At 28.4% G+C, this 20,154-nt stretch overlaps 1 protein-coding gene across 1 annotated transcript; it reads left to right on the top strand.

The window, feature by feature from the left end:
• Window positions 1-319: 319 nt before the first annotated feature.
• On the top strand, window positions 320-16,376 carry LOC111636036 (tetraspanin-6-like). The gene is made up of 7 exons (XM_023381191.1): window positions 320-524; window positions 5,061-5,249; window positions 8,719-8,889; window positions 15,826-15,966; window positions 16,031-16,114; window positions 16,188-16,265; window positions 16,349-16,376. Exons 1-6 carry the CDS (start codon window positions 447-449, stop codon window positions 16,257-16,259), a joined length of 735 nt encoding a protein of 244 aa, XP_023236959.1. The 5' UTR covers window positions 320-446; the 3' UTR covers window positions 16,260-16,265; window positions 16,349-16,376.
• Window positions 16,377-20,154: the final 3,778 nt, after the last annotated feature.

The following is a 20,154-nucleotide window of genomic DNA, read 5'->3' as shown; positions in this document are numbered from 1 at the left end:
ACTATTGTATTGGTTTCGTAGTTTCAGCCATCGGATACGTTTTCTTGTCAAGTAGCTAAGTAAGCAAACCAATGACATAGACCGTTTCATACGAAACGAATAACGTCATTGGTTTGACATAGAAACGCGTCCGCCAAGACGAACTAAGGTTGCCAGATAAAAAATTTTATCGTAAACTACTGCAAAATTGACTCATACATTATTAAATTATTACATATTTTTATAATTTATTTATTTATTTACGTAAAAGAAAAATTACGGGATTAATTTCATTTACCAATGACGATTAATTTTCATTTTAAAACGAAACGATGACGTCATACTACATTTTGCGTAAATCATTGTGACGTTATAAGTCAAAAGGAAGAGTTTATAGTCTTTAATTACGCTTTTAGTCGACACTTTGCTTGGTTGAAGTTTTTCTTCCGTTGAATTTCATTAGAAAGATGGCAAAACAATTGCAAACAGGGCTAGCAGTTTTCTGTATGAAGGGATTGCTTCTTATATTTAATTGTTTATTTTGGGTACGTAGTAACTTTAAAGTAAACATATTTTAGCTATTAATATTTTATTTAGGCTTATTTCTATTTTATGTCCGCATACAACTTTATTACTTACGATATAAAAATAAAACTATGTAATGCTTAAAACTACTGGTTTATTTCTAAGTTTAAATAATATGAAACATTTATTGTGTGACGTAATATAATTCCCGGGTATCGTTTTTCACGTGTAAATGTTAACAGTTAAATTAGAAGATTAAAAACCAATTAAAATAACTTATTTTTATGATATTTTATTCGTTTTAAATTAATTTTTACGTGTTTTTTCTCATTTTTAATATCACTTTGACTTAAATTGAACTTTAAATTAAAATGACATTCAAACACTTTCAAAATCAACCAATTTGTGTGTGTTAGTGAAGTTTATTCTTTCTGTAGGAAGTTTTATTTTAAATGGAGAAATTTATTTTTGAAGATATAAATTGTTTCGAAATGCAAAAAAAAAAAAAAAATTATTGCTTAATTTTCAAACTGTCAGTTTCATTTGCATACAATATAAGAGTAATGTTGACATTTATGCAATTTTACAGTATAACTACTGACTTCAGAAGCCATCTAAAATAATGAGTAGTTAGTGTCTAGTTTTTTTAAATATTTTCTTACAAAACAAAGCTGTTTACATGTTTATAAAAAAGCTGTGAAGAAAAAGAAAAACCTGGTTCTAGTTGAGTAGAACTGTGTAAAATATTCAATTTTTACATTGTTGTGTATTTTGATATTAAAATGTCTTTTTAATGGTCATTCAAAATGCTAAATGAAATAAATATAAATATAATTTATACTTTCAAAAGTTAATTTGATTTGGCCTGTGAACAGCTCAATTATAAACTCCCTTAGTTATGCAAAATTAAAAATTTATTTCAAGGATTTTTGTGTGTCATTAGATAAATTATGCCTGTAATACATTCTATAATGTTTATTTTAATTTTAAATATAATTTTGAAAAGTTATCAATTTCTCTACTTTTTTTTGTGGATTTAATGGATTTAGCAAATGATTAGTTCAATTATAAGTGCTTATTAAATCTATAGATTATCATAATTGCTTTGTATGGAAAGCTTTTTGTATGAAAAATTCATAATATTTCAATTTTATTCTTTTATCACACATTTATTTGTGAAACATTTCAGTGTGAAGATAATTCTAAAAAAAGTGTATTAAATAAATAAAATAAAAAAGCTTATCTAAGAATAAATAATCTGGTGAAATAAATACATTTGTAGTTAATAAAGGAAATATATTCATAGATAATAAAGGAAATATTGTATGTTTTTATAAAATCTCTTATTTTTGTATAGATGTTGGCATTATTAGGTGATTTTTCAAATATGATTTTTCAAATAAATTGCCAATCTGTATTTTTTTCTTTTGAGCCTTTTTCAATAATTTATCTCGGAAATGATTAACAGAAATTATCAAATAACAAGAAATGCGAGATAGTTTATTAAAAGTAAAACAATAATTCTAGAATAATTATCCTTGATTTTATATATCATACTTTTTTAGATTGAATGTTCTTCTATCTTTTTAATAATCTACTTTTTAATCATATGGTAAACTTTCTTTAAATTAGTTCTAATATATGCACTTCAAATTAAATCTGTATTCTCTAAAAACAAATATTCTGATAAAAAGCATCATAAATTTTTAACCATCAAATTTGACAAGTGTAAAGTCTTTTTTTCAAGAAAAATTAATCCATTTGTAATTTTTCCTATTGTTTCCTATTATGCTGTGTTTATTTTTCAAATTTTATTTAAAAGCTTTGCATTTGTCTGAGAAAATAAGACAATTTGTTTTGTTTACTTGTTTAAAGCACATTTCCCAAGTGAATTTAGTGCATAAGTCAAATGTGATGTGTGATGGACTGTACAATACAGTAGTACTTAACTGCTATCTTTTTGGAGATTAGTTTTAATACTCATTGTATTCTAAACAATTTCATATATAATTGTCTAAATTTTGCATAGACTTGTTATATAAAATTTTTATTTCATTAATATAATAGTTAATTGTTTACCTGGTTGATCAATTTTAGCAAATGAAATATACTTAAGAAGTGAAATTTATTACTAATGGATGATGCAAGTAAGCAAATATTTCTCTAGGCTGAATTGTTAGTTTCTTCTCTATAGATATCATTCTGGAATTTAGGAATGAGGTAAATGCTTTAGTAAAATCTAGTAAGTCAACATAATCTTTCATATTAAAAAAAATAAGAAAACTTGGTGTTTATAAAAAAAATTTCAGTATAATCTGTAATTAGGGCAAACAGTAGTTATGGGCTACCAGACAATAATTGTCCATTTAAACCTCTTTAATAAGCATTTTATAAAAGCTATTTATGAAATATTGCATGACAATATTAACACTTGCTATCTACTGACAGCAGAAACATAACATTCCCACAAGTTTGTAGTTGCATGTGGCTAATAATTATAAATTTTTAATTTTTGTAAAACAAGGCACAATTTGGATTAAACAATTGGCATCTGTAATTTTTAAATGTTTGCAGTAAAAAGGCAATAATAATAAAATTACTGTTGGATTTGTGTTGCTCAATTTAATCTTTATTACATCAGATTTTTTAAAATAAAAATTTCCTTAAGTGGCTAATAACTACCATTTATCCTGTATATATTCTTGAACTATTCATGAATCACTAAATTTAATTATCAAACAGTTTGGTAGTACTCTAAGCATATCTATTCATAATTTCAATGACTTAAAGCTAAACAAGTTTGAAAAACAGTAATGTGGTAAAGGTTTGACTTAAAACTTGTAATAACAGGTGATATACTATTCAAACCTAACATACAGACATCTGATAGTCAGATGGTAAGGCTTCACTTAATGCAACATTGTTGACTGTAAAGATGAAATTTAGACATTTCAATCAATGTGAGTATGTACAGTAAATAGAGTAGCCAAAGAGCATTTCATCACATACTTCATTGAAACACACATCAGCAATGTGTGACAATATGGAACTTTTAAATTTAAAAGAATGCATTTGTATGCTGTTGCTTTTTCACTTTGAACACAGTGAAAGCTCTTGGTCTTATCTACAAAGTGTTAGTGTTCATGGTGAACAGTCAACCAGCTGTTGGACATGTCAAAGGGCTAATGGTGCAGAAAGTGATGATTTGTTTGGTGGTGTTGGTTGGAAGCAGTTTTTCCACGACATTACTGTCTTGAAAAGAACTCTACTGTGAACAACTGGATCATTTGAACACCAAGATCAAACAACTTTGTCCAAAAATTGACTGTCTTTGTCTTTGTCTCTGAAAATATACAGAATCATATTGCAAATATACAGTTCAATGAAAATACCTGATTAGTCTTCAAAGAAAATCTCCAGTCATTCTTGGTCATGGGATTGAACATTTATAACATAATGACAAGGTGTGATATTGATTTACCTATAAGATTGAACTGTAATTGTTGATTTTATTGACCATCTTTTTTAAAATGTCTAAATTTTACCTTCAAATCCTGACATAAATTTTAATAAATATCTGAAAGGATTCTTATTCTGAATAAATATATCATAATTAGTAGTATAATTGCATTTTAGTGAATTTTTATTCTAAATTATCAAAATTCTGGGAAATTATTTTTATTTTTTTTTTAATTTTTCTAAAGATTATCTCCAAGATCAAATTTTTAAAATTATTTAATGAGTAGATATTCTAATGTATTTTGGAAAGTATTAATATCAAATGTTATAAACAAATTTAATCAAGCCTGTTATTTATCAGACAAAAAACTAGCACAAGTAAACTGGAACTATATACTAAACACAACAATTAACACCTAAATCCAGCACTGAATGAACAAATTTTTTGTTCATTCAGTGCTGGAATTAGCATTTAGGTGTTAATTGTTGTGTCCTGTTTCTTTTTCATTTAAAAATGTGAAGGGACACAAGAATGTCTGTTAATATGAATAAAGATTAGATTATTAAATTATAAAGGTTATACCTTATAAACTATTAATGTAACTAATTAAAATTTACACTTTAAAGTTAACTTTTTTCATTATTTTGAGTATTATTTGTTTTTAAAATATAAATGGACTGTCAAATAAATAAACTAGAGAATTCTATCTGTTGGTAGTTGTACTAAGAAAATAGCTTAAAATACAATTAATATTGAGTGGAATTTGGTTGATAAAATAAAATTATTAATTATTACTACTTATTAAAAATCTTTTTTCATAAAATCTAGTATTTAAGATTATTTGTTTTCTAAGTAATATCAGTTTTTATCTTTTCTTGAAATGAAAAATTTGAGATTTACCCAAAAATAATTTTAATTTAATGAAAGATCACTGAATTTGTGATTTTTTTTTGTGTGTTTAGGAATACTTTTTCTTGTCATGCAACAGTTTATTTTGCAAGATAAATTTTCACAATTGTCAAAGCTTAGTTTAAGTGTAGTTGAACATATTTGGTAACTTTGTTTTGTTATCTAACTTATAAAATTTATTTTATAGGTCAGTGGTATTGCTCTTTTGGTAGCAGGAATATGGATGAAGATAACCATGACACAGATCTTAAAACTTTCAGTGGATTACAGTAACAGTGTTCCCTTTTCCTTTATTGGAATTGGTATATTAATAACAATTATTGGCTTCCTTGCTTGTTTCTGTACAGTAAAAGGACATTCAACACTACTATATTTGGTAATTTTTTTTGTTGACTATTTTACTTTTAAATTTATAGTACTAATTAAAAATCTAGTTATTTCTTCTTAATTTTATAGAAATTAAGAATAATTCTTTGCTAATGCAGCCATACCCTGGTATCTGAATTCCAGCTACAGTGAATGTTTTGCAGTGTCAAAATTGAATAATTCCAGTATTAAATGTTTTAAGCTTATCATAAATACTTACAGTACTAGCACATCATTTGTGGTAGTAAGTGGGAAGTGAGAGCAGCTGCATTCATAGCACTTGTTTTTTTCATTTTTCAGTAACAATCTGTTGTTCTATGGTTGTGCAGCTTGGTGACTTTTTTAGTGCATCTTATAATATTTTACCTAACAGTTTGTTATAGTAGGTTTACTACTGTGAGATAAGCCAGGAGTACTACGTCTGAGTATCACGTAATCGGCACGAATTGAGAGATCTGATCTCTAACATCAATGGATGACTTCCTAAGATGTTGATATTGCCCAGGAGTTCATAAGATCCCCTGGAGATTGTTTTCCTGACACCAGTTAATCAATTTAATTTGCAGATTAACATGTGTAAATGAGGAATTTTGAGCTGGAGGGACGTAAGTAATTGGTGAGGACATAGGCGTGGATTTTAATCATTGAAGAGACCATATTAAAATTAATAAAATATTTAATGAAACCAATAAAAATAACATTATAATAAAAAACGTTCCAATTTTATAATTTGTAATCCATCTTGAGAGAGAGAGAACTCAACCATCTAACTTAATCTATGTGTGAGAGAGTGTTCACATGAATCTAAATATATTATACTGGCTTCATGGAGATGTTTAATATTACGTACCTTCGATGATTTCTCTATTTCACTATGATCGGACTATATGACAGTTTCTTCTTTTGATGCATTTAATTAGAACGTATGACAAATTCTGTCTTCTATGCACTGATTGGTATGGCAAACGGCCTTCCTAGGGCAATTTACTTCTTAGGGAGAACTGCTCTACATTGTATGGAGAACTTATTGAATATTATGGCAAACTCCGTTTTCTGGACTTTACCATATGATACAGGTAGTTCTACAATCTTTCTATGGACTGTGTAAAGTCTGTATGGTAACCTCCTCGATGGACTACCCAGAATGGTGGGAAAATGTCCCTTTTATGTGAGTCGACATCCTACAGCCGGCCAAGTCTTGTGTACAGCCATTTTCTGATTCACCTCACTAGTCATAGGAGAAAGGAAATGAACTTCCTATCAAAATCGAAAGTTTTTACATCCGTTGATTCAAAAATTTCAGTTACAAAATATTGATTTCTAATTGAATTTAAATCATTCTCTTTTCTAATTTCTCTAAAAATGATCCCACCCTAAATCTGGATTCTCACACTACCTTGTTTTTATTTTCATTGTTATTCTTTACACAGCAATATTTTAATATAAAATGACATTTACAAAATGTATAATTACAATATTTTCCGCTGCTGTTGCTGCATAAAGAAAATGCAGTTAATTATATAAATTTGTATTAGAAGATATTACATTTATTTATTGCATTACTGTTTCAAATATATCCTTTAATGACCTCAAAATGTTAACCTTACTAAGGTACTGGAGTTCTTAATGCTTAATGTCATGCTAAAATTGTGTTTTGATAGATCACTGAAGTGTTTTGCAGTGTTTTAGTATTTAGGAAAATTCATTTTGGTTATTTGGATGAATTGAGAATGAGTTAGAATTTTTCCCATATGAAACCAATTCATTTGAATTGTTTTCAAAATGTGTTAATTTGGATCAGTGGTTCCCAATTTGTTTTTCCTGCGTACCACTTCAAGAAAGAGCTCAACTCACATATCCCTTATAGCAGAAATTCATATTAATCTATAATAATATAAATTAGAAGGTAATTTTGTTACCTTTTCACGTCTAAATCGCTGAACAGGTTTTAATAAAATTTGGTACAGAGATGGACATAAGCTACATTTTACTGAGAAAATATCTTACTCTCACGAGAAAATTCGATATAATTTGGGTGAAGCTGTTGGTAGACAGCTAGTGATAGAATAAGTTTTTTTTACATTTATTACAATTCTAATAATGATGAAAATAACATAAGGTTATTTAATTTTAATGTGACAAATGTGCACAATTTTCTTTGCACAACGTTGTAAAATCTGGTTGCTTTTTGGTCATCTTCAGTCTCAAGTCATCTTAGAGTTGAAGTCGGTGACAATGTTTAGTTTTCATGTTTGTCATGGCTGAAAATCCGCTCTTGCAAGGTATGTTGTGCAAAATGGTAGTAAATATTTTATTGCTGCTTTGCTGACATGATAATGATAATTTGTACAATTAACATAAATTTTGTTAATTGTACAATTTTTGTTTCTTGTGTAAAAATTTCATTTAGGTATTGTCAGAAATGCATTTTTTTGATTTTAAATTTCGAGAGTATTTTAGTTATAAATAAACAAATATGTGCATTTGACGACATGTTGTAAATTGCTGAATTTTTGATGGTTCGCCCATCATTTTTTTGATTGTTTGCTTCATCTCATGCATTTAATTATAAATTGACTGATTTTACATTGCCGCACGTACCCCTTCATGCAACTAGTGGTGAACGTACTCCCAGGAGTATGTGTATCACTAATTGGGAACCATGGATTTGGATAATAGGCAGGGATGTAGCTACATAGTGTGGGAATTCTGCCCTTGCTACCATAACTCTTAAAAGTTGATTCTCTGCTGAGCCTTACTGCCACCCACTCAAGTTTAAAACTAAATGTGAAAGAATGTCACAACCATAGATGGAACAGAACAGATGCATCAGACTCAAATGCTACATAAACAGCAACAAGGAAAAGAAAATAAAATTCAATATTTGTTTAGACTTTGCTTTTTATTAAGCTATATGCTATTGGGCTAGATATATATTGGGTTTAATAGTTTTTTTTATTGAATATTGTATACGTATTACTTGTTTCCACTTGCATATGACATGAAAGGATCTGCCATATTAATATGGCAATTCTGTGCACAATGCATTGCTAATGATCATGGGCTATTGTGCTTTTATCCTAAACACCTAAACTAAGTCTATGCAAGTTATCAACCATGTGAGTTACCCTCCCACAAATGGGATACCCTCCTGGCTCTATCCCTGAATAGGGTATTGCTATATTTTGAAAGACTGTTTTATTTATTAGAAAATGAATTTCTAAAATACAAAATATTCAAGAGTATTAAAAATATAATTTTAAAATTATCAATTCTAATGTTAAATTAAAACAATTCCTATAGAAATTGCTTTTAAATTTATTTTTAATAGCATAATTATTTGCATTTTTTCTATTTAAATTTTCATATTTCAATATTCCAGAATTACTGTTTTGATTTTCTTACTTATATTTCTTACTGTTTTGATTTTCTACTTATATAAAAGTTTACTTCTAAAATTTTAAAATTTATAATTTCAGTTAAGTATTTTCTTAATTGTGGTTTTCTTCATGGAAGTTGGTATTGCTGTAGCTGGATATGCTTTCAGAAATAACATTAGAAGTGCACTGAAGGATGGAATTAAGAAGGCTGTAGATTCGTATGAAAATGATGGAAACCAAGATCGTAATATAGATTTTGTTCAAAAAAATGTAAGTTGAAAACATTAAGATAATTAAAAAAGAAAATTAATGCTAGTTAAAGACAAAATGACAACTAGTCACAGATAATGATGGATTGTTTTAAGATCTCAAAACATTTAATTTCAATATTTTACTCTCCAGGAGAAGTTATTTTGAAGCTAATTTCATTTAAAAAATTGAATGATGAGTTTTGTTGATTTGTGAATTATTTTTTTCTTCAAATGAAATTGTCTAAAGTCAAATTATTGATTTTCAGTTTGTAAGTTCAGTATTTGTTTGGTTTTTTTATTTTATTTTCCAGAAATATTTTAAGTGTGAAATAAATTATGCAATAGTCATTTACAGAAATAACAAGATCTGTAAATTTATAATTGTTTTAAATATTAAATTTTCATTTTAAAATAAATTTTTAAAATAGAAAGCTATACAGGTCTAAATGTTTTCAAGTTTTCTTACTGATTATTTAATTTTAAAATTTAAAATGTACAGTGTACAAAACAAGCTGTATTTTTAAATATTTTTGCAAATGATTTTAATCATAAGTGTGTATATGAAACATTTATAGGAAACACTGCTCTCAGAACATAGTTAATACAAATAGATAGATCCTCCAAATAAACAGTAGTTAGGTTCCAAGTGCAGTGTTATGCAAATTCATGCTAAATGAAACAAAGGACTAGTATAAAATAGGGTTACTTTTTGAAAGTAACCCTATTTTATACTAGTCCTTTGTAAAATATACTAGTACTTTAGCAAAAGTATATTTTTAAAGGCATACATGAAGAGAACATTACCCAGGAGTTGTCTTTATTTCTTTAAATTTAAAAAAATATATAGTATTTTTGTTTGTAATTAAGAAAAATGTTTGTTAATTGATTGCTTTAATAATCTCAAAAGTATTGCCTGTTTAATATTTTTTCTTCACTACTAAATTCCATTAAATGTGAACCTTTTTTTCTTTTTGCCAAAATATCATCTTTTAAGCTTTTCTGTTGACTTTACTTTGAAGCATTGGCAACATCTTAATTTTTCTTTTTTATAAACTTTGATATTTTCACTTGCATTCACATGTCTTAGAGATCTTTTAAAAATTTAATCTTATTATGCATTAACTTTTAATTTAATCTATAAAAACAAAACACAGTGACAGTGCTCTAAATAAACCTGAAAGACTGTCACCGATAGTGACACCTGGTTTACAGGAAAGCTAGAATAGGAAACTAGGATGAGGAGAAAAATTGTACATTAGTTCTCATTCAAGATAACTGGGCAAAATGCACAAAACATCTTAAAATCTCAATATTCTAAAATTCATGGGTAAATGAGACAACATGCATGCATGCATACTTGCTTAAATAAATGCAGTCATTAAATATTCTTTTTTAAAATTGTGATATTTTGTATAGAGATGTCTCCAATTCTTAAACTGTGTTAGAGTGAAACTGTGTTGTATGAGGGCTACTTGTATTTTGATTTTTATAAATTAAGAAAAGTTTTCAAATTCCAAAATGGCCACTTTGATTTTTTTAAAAGTATGTAGCAGAACAATTTAAGCAGGTATTTTCTTTTTGTATTTTCTGAAATTTTTTGACTTTTTTTAATAATTTGATAGCTTATTTACAATATAGAAATAATGGTCATGTTTAGCAATAAGTAATTACTAATCACTGCTCTTAGTAATAATTAAGACTGAACAGAAACGTACTCAGCAAAATAATCAATCAAGTAACTAACATCTTATTCGTTGCCAAGGGAGTTTATTAAAAACTAATGTTTTCTATCTACTCCATAGATCATCTTCAGGTTGAAACATTCGAATTTGGAATAACAAAGAATAAACCAAATTCAAATTTAAAGGTAGATAAATACCGACAAAGTAGCAACTAATTAAAATAAAAATTAAAGCGTGAAAATATATAAATGTAAAAATAAATAACATACAATTATGTATTTTCACGCTTTAATTTTTATTTTAATTAGTTGCTACTTTGTCGGTATTTATCTAACTTTAAATTTGAATTTGTTTTATTCTTTGTTATTCCAAATTCGAATGTTTCAACCTGAAGATGATCTATGGAGTAGATCAAAAACATTAGTTTTTAATAAACTCCCTTGGCAACAAATAAGGTATTAGTTACTTGATTAATAATTAAGACCTTTCAGCATACTGATCAATGTTGTTTGAGATTTTTGTAAAATGTTTCAACTGTTTCAAGTATTAAAAAAACACTAGATTTAATTAGTCTTAGCTATTTTATATGGATTGCTTGTTACATAATTCTAAACTTTTATTGTCAGTGTATTCAAATGTATTTTCTGAAAAGAAAATAAACAATAATTAATGATATGCAAAGAAATACCATGAAGTAGGAGAATTATTACAAAATAAGATCTTGCATTACAAGATAATCCTATAATGTAGGACAAGAGCTTAATATTAAGTACATAACCAAAAACGGGTTGGTAAAAATGGACCAATTCTAGTAGCAGATTTGCTTGACTAAAAGACACTTTGTATAAACCCCAATACATAAACCATATATCTATGGAATGACTTAAATCTAAGTTACTATGTGTCACACATTTTGGCTCTAAATGAAATGTATTCTATTAACAATGTAGCTGATCAACATGCATACTATTAAAATAAATACATCCACAATATTAGGTATTTCAGCTGTTAATGCACAGATATAAATTTTTCCACAAATTTCATCTAGTCAGATTAAGTCAACATAATGTGTAAATGTAGTAAATTGTATTTCTTTTATTATTATTACAGGATAAGTTTATAAGAGTGAGGTAAGACTTTGTATTATTGATAAGAATCACGATTTACACTTCAAATGATATCAATGTCTAATATTTTCTAATGCCTGAAATTTTGGTTAGCATGATAGATTTGAATCCTAATTCAACCAATTAGAATATTTCTGGAGAACATTTCTATAATTACAAAGATTAAACTAATATTCTCTTTACTGTATTATAAATCAATAAATTTAAAGTGTTGATTTTATCAGAAACAATTAGGGACTGGGGTTGTTCGGAAAATTGATTTTTCAGATAACTGATTATGTACGAAAAATACATTATTAATATAGTATATTATTAATATACTATTATTGGGATATACAATATCCCATGTTTAAATTTTTCTTCGTTGCATGTCGCTTTGCTTTGTATTTTTGTCGATGTTAAGCGTAACGAAAATTTTTATAATAATAATCGTGGCTATTGTATTGTTAAAAATTATTTCTTTATTTTGTACAAACAAAATAAATATATTGCAAAATATAAAAAACAAATTATACTTTAGAACAGTGTTTTTCAACCTGTGGGTCGTGACCCCCAGGGGGGTCGCGAAGCCTTACACGGGGGGGTCGCGGATAAAAGAAAAAGACAAGTGTTTGTAGGTCCTACATTACATTAAAAAAACTACAATTTCAACGAGAAGGCTGTACCTGTTTATTATACAGTACAGTTGGTGTTTTGATTGACATTTAGGTCTGAATGATGGGTGTTGTCAGGGAGGGGCCTGAGTGGGTACAGCCCACCCTAGAAAATGATAGCTGAGAAAGTGTTGAGCTGTCTTGCAAAAAGAAGTAATAAGTACAGAAGTAAAAGTTGAAAACTCCCATCCTAAAAATAAAAGTCAACAGCACTCCGAACCCAATGTTATTATGAAAAGGAAGTATCATACTATACGTGTCTTAGGTTATTGTCGATTCTTCTTAAATTCTTATTTTAAGCAACAATAATTTCTTTCAATAGAAAGAAAATTAAATACATAATTTTTAAAATCACTGATACAGTTTTAATATGGCCCTAGGGGGTCGCCAGAATTTTTTAACTTGTAAAGGGGTCGCGTATTCAAAAAGGTTGAAAAACACTGCTTTAGAAGTAAATCTAGTACCAAAACCGTTCGATTCAGCATGACATAGTCCGACTGGAATGCTTTCGGTTAATCAACGTAGTTTGCTACTGTAGTTTGCAATTAAAAAGTCAACTTTTTAATTTTTAAAGTTTTTAATGAAATTATTTTACCATGCATAGTTTTTGAAATGATACAGNGTATTTTGATTTTTATAAATTAAGAAAAGTTTTCAAATTCCAAAATGGCCACTTTGATTTTTTTAAAAGTATGTAGCAGAACAATTTAAGCAGGTATTTTCTTTTTGTATTTTCTGAAATTTTTTGACTTTTTTTAATAATTTGATAGCTTATTTACAATATAGAAATAATGGTCATGTTTAGCAATAAGTAATTACTAATCACTGCTCTTAGTAATAATTAAGACTGAACAGAAACGTACTCAGCAAAATAATCAATCAAGTAACTAACATCTTATTCGTTGCCAAGGGAGTTTATTAAAAACTAATGTTTTCTATCTACTCCATAGATCATCTTCAGGTTGAAACATTCGAATTTGGAATAACAAAGAATAAACCAAATTCAAATTTAAAGGTAGATAAATACCGACAAAGTAGCAACTAATTAAAATAAAAATTAAAGCGTGAAAATATATAAATGTAAAAATAAATAACATACAATTATGTATTTTCACGCTTTAATTTTTATTTTAATTAGTTGCTACTTTGTCGGTATTTATCTAACTTTAAATTTGAATTTGTTTTATTCTTTGTTATTCCAAATTCGAATGTTTCAACCTGAAGATGATCTATGGAGTAGATCAAAAACATTAGTTTTTAATAAACTCCCTTGGCAACAAATAAGGTATTAGTTACTTGATTAATAATTAAGACCTTTCAGCATACTGATCAATGTTGTTTGAGATTTTTGTAAAATGTTTCAACTGTTTCAAGTATTAAAAAAACACTAGATTTAATTAGTCTTAGCTATTTTATATGGATTGCTTGTTACATAATTCTAAACTTTTATTGTCAGTGTATTCAAATGTATTTTCTGAAAAGAAAATAAACAATAATTAATGATATGCAAAGAAATACCATGAAGTAGGAGAATTATTACAAAATAAGATCTTGCATTACAAGATAATCCTATAATGTAGGACAAGAGCTTAATATTAAGTACATAACCAAAAACGGGTTGGTAAAAATGGACCAATTCTAGTAGCAGATTTGCTTGACTAAAAGACACTTTGTATAAACCCCAATACATAAACCATATATCTATGGAATGACTTAAATCTAAGTTACTATGTGTCACACATTTTGGCTCTAAATGAAATGTATTCTATTAACAATGTAGCTGATCAACATGCATACTATTAAAATAAATACATCCACAATATTAGGTATTTCAGCTGTTAATGCACAGATATAAATTTTTCCACAAATTTCATCTAGTCAGATTAAGTCAACATAATGTGTAAATGTAGTAAATTGTATTTCTTTTATTATTATTACAGGATAAGTTTATAAGAGTGAGGTAAGACTTTGTATTATTGATAAGAATCACGATTTACACTTCAAATGATATCAATGTCTAATATTTTCTAATGCCTGAAATTTTGGTTAGCATGATAGATTTGAATCCTAATTCAACCAATTAGAATATTTCTGGAGAACATTTCTATAATTACAAAGATTAAACTAATATTCTCTTTACTGTATTATAAATCAATAAATTTAAAGTGTTGATTTTATCAGAAACAATTAGGGACTGGGGTTGTTCGGAAAATTGATTTTTCAGATAACTGATTATGTACGAAAAATACATTATTAATATAGTATATTATTAATATACTATTATTGGGATATACAATATCCCATGTTTAAATTTTTCTTCGTTGCANTCGGAAAACTTTGCGTAATTGAAATTTTGTAACAAGTTCACTGAATTGTGAGCCAGTAGGACCGGTGACTGCGAGTGAGCGGTGGTCAACAAGGCGACAAAAGAGATGAGGAATAGACAAATTTTTATTTTTCCGGCTGTTATAACGGAAAGTGTGGCGATCCGGCAAAAAATGCCCTTCCCAGATTTTTACACTTTGGACTTGACACCTTAAAACGTTGAGAAATGCAAAAACATCCATACATAAATTATCTTGGTTTGTATGAGGAGGCATGATTTTGTTCACCCTGTTTGAAGCTTATCTCCTGTGCTTTTTGTCGAAAATTTCTGAAATTTTTCAGGGAGGTTTGGTTGTTAAGGGAATTGATGCTATTAAATTCTGGTTGTTAAAGGTCGAGGGGATGAGGATTTTTTTAAATTAAACTTTCCATCCTGTGGGCACTAAGATGGCCTCATTTAGCAAGCCCATTATGGGTTCGGCCAGGCCCACAATGGTGCAGCCGGTAGTGAGGGATGGGCCAACATATCCTGTCGGATCGCCCCGAAAACTTTCTGGGGATTTTTCGACCCGTCCAGACTCGATCCCGCGTCGATATGCAGGTTGGGCCTAGATCTTTGAATATTGAAAGGGCAAAGGGCATTGCTATTGAAAACTACCAGTATTACCATTCGTCTTGCAAAATATATTAATACTAACGAACTGATGTCTTATCGACTCTAGTTTGATTTTATTCTGCACAAAGACAAAATATAATGCATTCTTATAGATGCTTTTCCCAATTTGATATGAAATTTGCGTTAAAGTCTAGTGAAGAGAGGTTATAGACGAATTTACCAATTCAAATAGAAAAATATAAATAAAACGGTATATCGTATTGTAAATGACATATTTAGTTCAGTCTTTTAGTCAAGAATAAATCATTGAAGGACTGGATTAATAAATGAGAGGCAAACTGAAAAACTTAGTATTGGTAAGACTACATTAACCCTTTTTAATTTTTCTCTTTTTTTTCAAACTTGGTGTTAAGTGATTATTATTAAGAACTTCAGGTGATATATAAAGTAATTAAATTCTTTGGTTTTTCTTCTTTCTCTTGTATTATAAATGCACGCATTTTAACATTCCAACATATTTTAAAAATTTGTTTATAACACAAATATTTTCAGATTAAATGCTGTGGTGTTGAAAATTATGAAGACTGGTTTTTTACCACTTGGGCAAATGGTTCCAAAAAAGTTCCAAAAAGTTGTTGCAAGTTTGATAATTGCCAAAATAATCCAGCTAATAAAACTCAGATATATACGGAAGTAAGTATTGTTGATGATGATGAGATTCTATAAGTGAATTTTAAAAATTCTTTTAATTATATAGGGATGTTACCCTGTATTAATAAATGATATACATAATAAAATGGGAATTATTGCTGGAGTTGCTGTTTCATTTGCTTGCATTCAGGTATGTACTTCAAAACATTTTGTCACTTTTAAGTATTTTTCTTAAACCACTAATTCACATTAAAATATGTTAGCTACTTGGTGCCATATTGACTTGTTGCCTAGCAAAACGTTCCAATGCCATTAGATATCAGCCAATGACTTAAATATGAGTAAGTTTTTTTTGTTTTTTTTCAGACTAGACTTAAGATTTAATTTTGTAAACCTTTCTAATATGTTTATTTTGAATTTATAGGTTTTCAAGATTAAAAGTCATCTTACAAAAAAAATCTCATTTCTTTTGATTTTGATATTTCACTATAATATATACAAATGGGAAAACTCTTTTCTTACTTCCAGTCAAACTATTTTTGTAAATATATACATATAATTATTTCTGTTACATTTTTGGGAAAAAATATTACTCATATTTTATAAGTTATTTTTTGTAAATTTTATGTAACTTGAATACAGTTTGATAATTCAAAGTAAAGTTTGCAGTCTTGAAAACGTAACAAGTAGAATCCTAATATCATTTTTATGAAAATAGAAATTTATAATTTGAGGTTCTGGTCACAAGTGTTGCTAAAATATAGCCATTGATAAATAGTACAATTATAAAAACAGATGTTTGTTAGTATAGCAACTGTTAACGTGAGAGTAAAAAGAAAATTAGAAATATTAAATTTAATATAGCTAATATGACTTTAGGTTAGTGATTTTAAATCTTTGTGTATAGTTTTTAGACCATATTCTAAGAAAAGCTCAATTTATATGAAGCAGTATGTAATTTTATTAGAAATGAAATGGAAATAAAATTTCTTCTCTTGAATGTTTTAATTTTAATACAAAATCATTTGATCATTTGTATAGTAAATTTGTAAGATTAAAATCAGCATTTCATTACGATGCATTTTTATATTAACAAAACTGATTACTTGCAATTTTAGCAATGAATAATCAGAAATGAATTAATCTTTTGAAGACAATTCAATTGTCATAATTGATAGTGCCTCACTTGATACAGGAATTATTGAAATGACATTATACAATCATTTCTAATCAATTAAATTATAAATTTTAAGGAATTATTAGAAAAGATACAGTACCTTTTTTGTAGTGTCAAATTTTATCTTAATCAGAATGATTTTACTTGATTACGGGCAACAAACCACTTGAATTTGGCAGTCACTGCTTTTACATATTACAAAATATACTGTTGCAAAAGCTTTGCCCTTAAAGCTTTTTCATAGTAATCAAATTTGGCACATGGAATGATGGTGAAAAATAAAATTTTATTAAAATATCACAGCACAAGGATGAAATTTCATCATAAATGTTGCCTATTGGTTGTAAAACACTCAGACATCAATTGCTAAACTGGTCTGCTATTTTCTGATTTTTTTTACAATTGTTCTTTACAATATTACATCACAAGAATACATTAATGAAATTTTTAAATGTAGCTTTTTAAGTTTGAAACTCCACTCACACCGTAAACTTCAATACCAGGGTGGATGTTTATCAGCCACCATCCACACAAGACAGGTGTAATAGTCGAGAGTGGCACCTAAAAGGACCATACAAAGAATAAATTGGTAAAAATAACACCGAGGGAAATTAAACTTGAAATCGCAATATTTTTTAAAAACATACTAGGCCAGCCTATCCGTACTTATAGCCAAGACCGGGCTAGGGACACGGGTACACACGTCACTAGCCAGACATTTTCATCTTGCTATTTAGCCATAAGGCGAGATCTAATTAATGAAATTTTTTTATTATCCTACTAACTAGAATTTCGTTACTTGCACTATGGCGTCGATTTTTGTTTTCAACAGTTTAATTATTGCTGAGTATTGATAAAATTTGTATCCTGTGAAAAACTTTATTTTGAAAAAATACTGTACGTTCGTATATGTAAAATGCATATATTGTATGTAAATTTTATACGCGTGTATAAAATTTAATTATTTAATACTAATTTTCAGTTTGGAGTACAGTATTAACTATTTTTTTTAAAACTGATTAGGAAACTGATATTCGGAGATATCTAGTTCTAAATTTTAGGGAAATTTTGTACTTTATATAGTAAGTCGGAAAACTTTGCGTAATTGAAATTTTGTAACAAGTTCACTGAATTGTGAGCCAGTAGGACCGGTGACTGCGAGTGAGCGGTGGTCAACAAGGCGACAAAAGAGATGAGGAATAGACAAATTTTTATTTTTCCGGCTGTTATAACGGAAAGTGTGGCGATCCGGCAAAAAATGCCCTTCCCAGATTTTTACACTTTGGACTTGACACCTTAAAACGTTGAGAAATGCAAAAACATCCATACATAAATTATCTTGGTTTGTATGAGGAGGCATGATTTTGTTCACCCTGTTTGAAGCTTATCTCCTGTGCTTTTTGTCGAAAATTTCTGAAATTTTTCAGGGAGGTTTGGTTGTTAAGGGAATTGATGCTATTAAATTCTGGTTGTTAAAGGTCGAGGGGATGAGGATTTTTTTAAATTAAACTTTCCATCCTGTGGGCACTAAGATGGCCTCATTTAGCAAGCCCATTATGGGTTCGGCCAGGCCCACAATGGTGCAGCCGGTAGTGAGGGATGGGCCAACATATCCTGTCGGATCGCCCCGAAAACTTTCTGGGGATTTTTCGACCCGTCCAGACTCGATCCCGCGTCGATATGCAGGTTGGGCCTAGATCTTTGAATATTGAAAGGGCAAAGGGCATTGCTATTGAAAACTACCAGTATTACCATTCGTCTTGCAAAATATATTAATACTAACGAACTGATGTCTTATCGACTCTAGTTTGATTTTATTCTGCACAAAGACAAAATATAATGCATTCTTATAGATGCTTTTCCCAATTTGATATGAAATTTGCGTTAAAGTCTAGTGAAGAGAGGTTATAGACGAATTTACCAATTCAAATAGAAAAATATAAATAAAACGGTATATCGTATTGTAAATGACATATTTAGTTCAGTCTTTTAGTCAAGAATAAATCATTGAAGGACTGGATTAATAAATGAGAGGCAAACTGAAAAACTTAGTATTGGTAAGACTACATTAACCCTTTTTAATTTTTCTCTTTTTTTTCAAACTTGGTGTTAAGTGATTATTATTAAGAACTTCAGGTGATATATAAAGTAATTAAATTCTTTGGTTTTTCTTCTTTATATGTAATGTTTCTTTTCACCTCGTGGATAAAAATTAATAGAAACAAAAACCTAAGTCACGTTTGTTTCCCATTGATTTATTTTATGTTAAATCACTTTTATTCAAAAATAATTTTGTAAAACATATCAAAGTTGAAGTATGACTAAATATTTAATTTAAACACATCACATTCTATTTTCCGAGCATTAACTACTTAAAAATCTTCCTCCTGATCGGAATTTTTAACTCTATAATCTTATTGTCTACAGCTGTCTATCTTCATTTTGGAGAATTTTTGTTACGAGTTCATTATTCAAATCAGAATCATTGCGTTTCTCTTCTGAAATACTTGTCATCAGTACACTCAAGACGTTTCGATAGAGAAATAATGAAAGATTATTAGAAACTTGAGCGAAGATCATGATTAACATCTGAAAAATAATTTCTTGAATGTGAAACGAATAGAATTCGACGTGAAGTAGAAGGTGGTCATAATTAAAGTTTCTCTATTCAGAGCTGTAACCAATAAGCAGATTGACACCAAAATTTGTATACATATAGAAAGGATGTGGTAAGAGATTTTGCAAAAAAGATTTTTAGTTCAGAAATTTCCGTTGGGGGCACATTAAAGGAAAAATACACTAAAAACAACCAAAAATGCATTTATTTGTTCCGTAAGGTAAGGGACATGCCATCTGCAGAGGCTATTTACTGCTGTCAGTAATGTTACTCAATGTGTGTCGCGTTCTTCAAATATAAAATTTGAATGCGATGAACAGTATGTTCTACAACTGATCGTAAATGTTTTCCAGGGATGTTTTTAACTTACAGTGTAATACAATTCTTTGTCTGCCGATGTTGCAACGTTTCCGTGATAAACCGTATGCCAAAGCGT

Source organism: Centruroides sculpturatus, unplaced genomic scaffold (assembly GCF_000671375.1).
Source record: "Centruroides sculpturatus isolate CEXI.00-Female unplaced genomic scaffold, Cexi_2.0 scaffold941, whole genome shotgun sequence".
Taxonomy (NCBI): Eukaryota; Metazoa; Arthropoda; class Arachnida; order Scorpiones; family Buthidae; genus Centruroides; species Centruroides sculpturatus.
This window is presented reverse-complemented; position numbering and strand designations above follow the sequence as displayed.

What these genes read in the sequence shown, in the direction of transcription:
- LOC111636036 (XM_023381191.1), top strand. Translation starts at nt 447, where the DNA reads ATGGCAAAACAATTGCAAACAGGGCTAGCAGTTTTCTGTATGAAGGGA. An exon ending in TATTTAATTGTTTATTTTGG is followed by an intron (nt 525 to 5,060) that starts GTACGTAGTAAC and finishes TTTATTTTATAG; the next exon opens with GTCAGTGGTATTGCTCTTTT. An exon ending in TTTCATTTGCTTGCATTCAG is followed by an intron (nt 16,115 to 16,187) that starts GTATGTACTTCA and finishes AAAATATGTTAG; the next exon opens with CTACTTGGTGCCATATTGAC.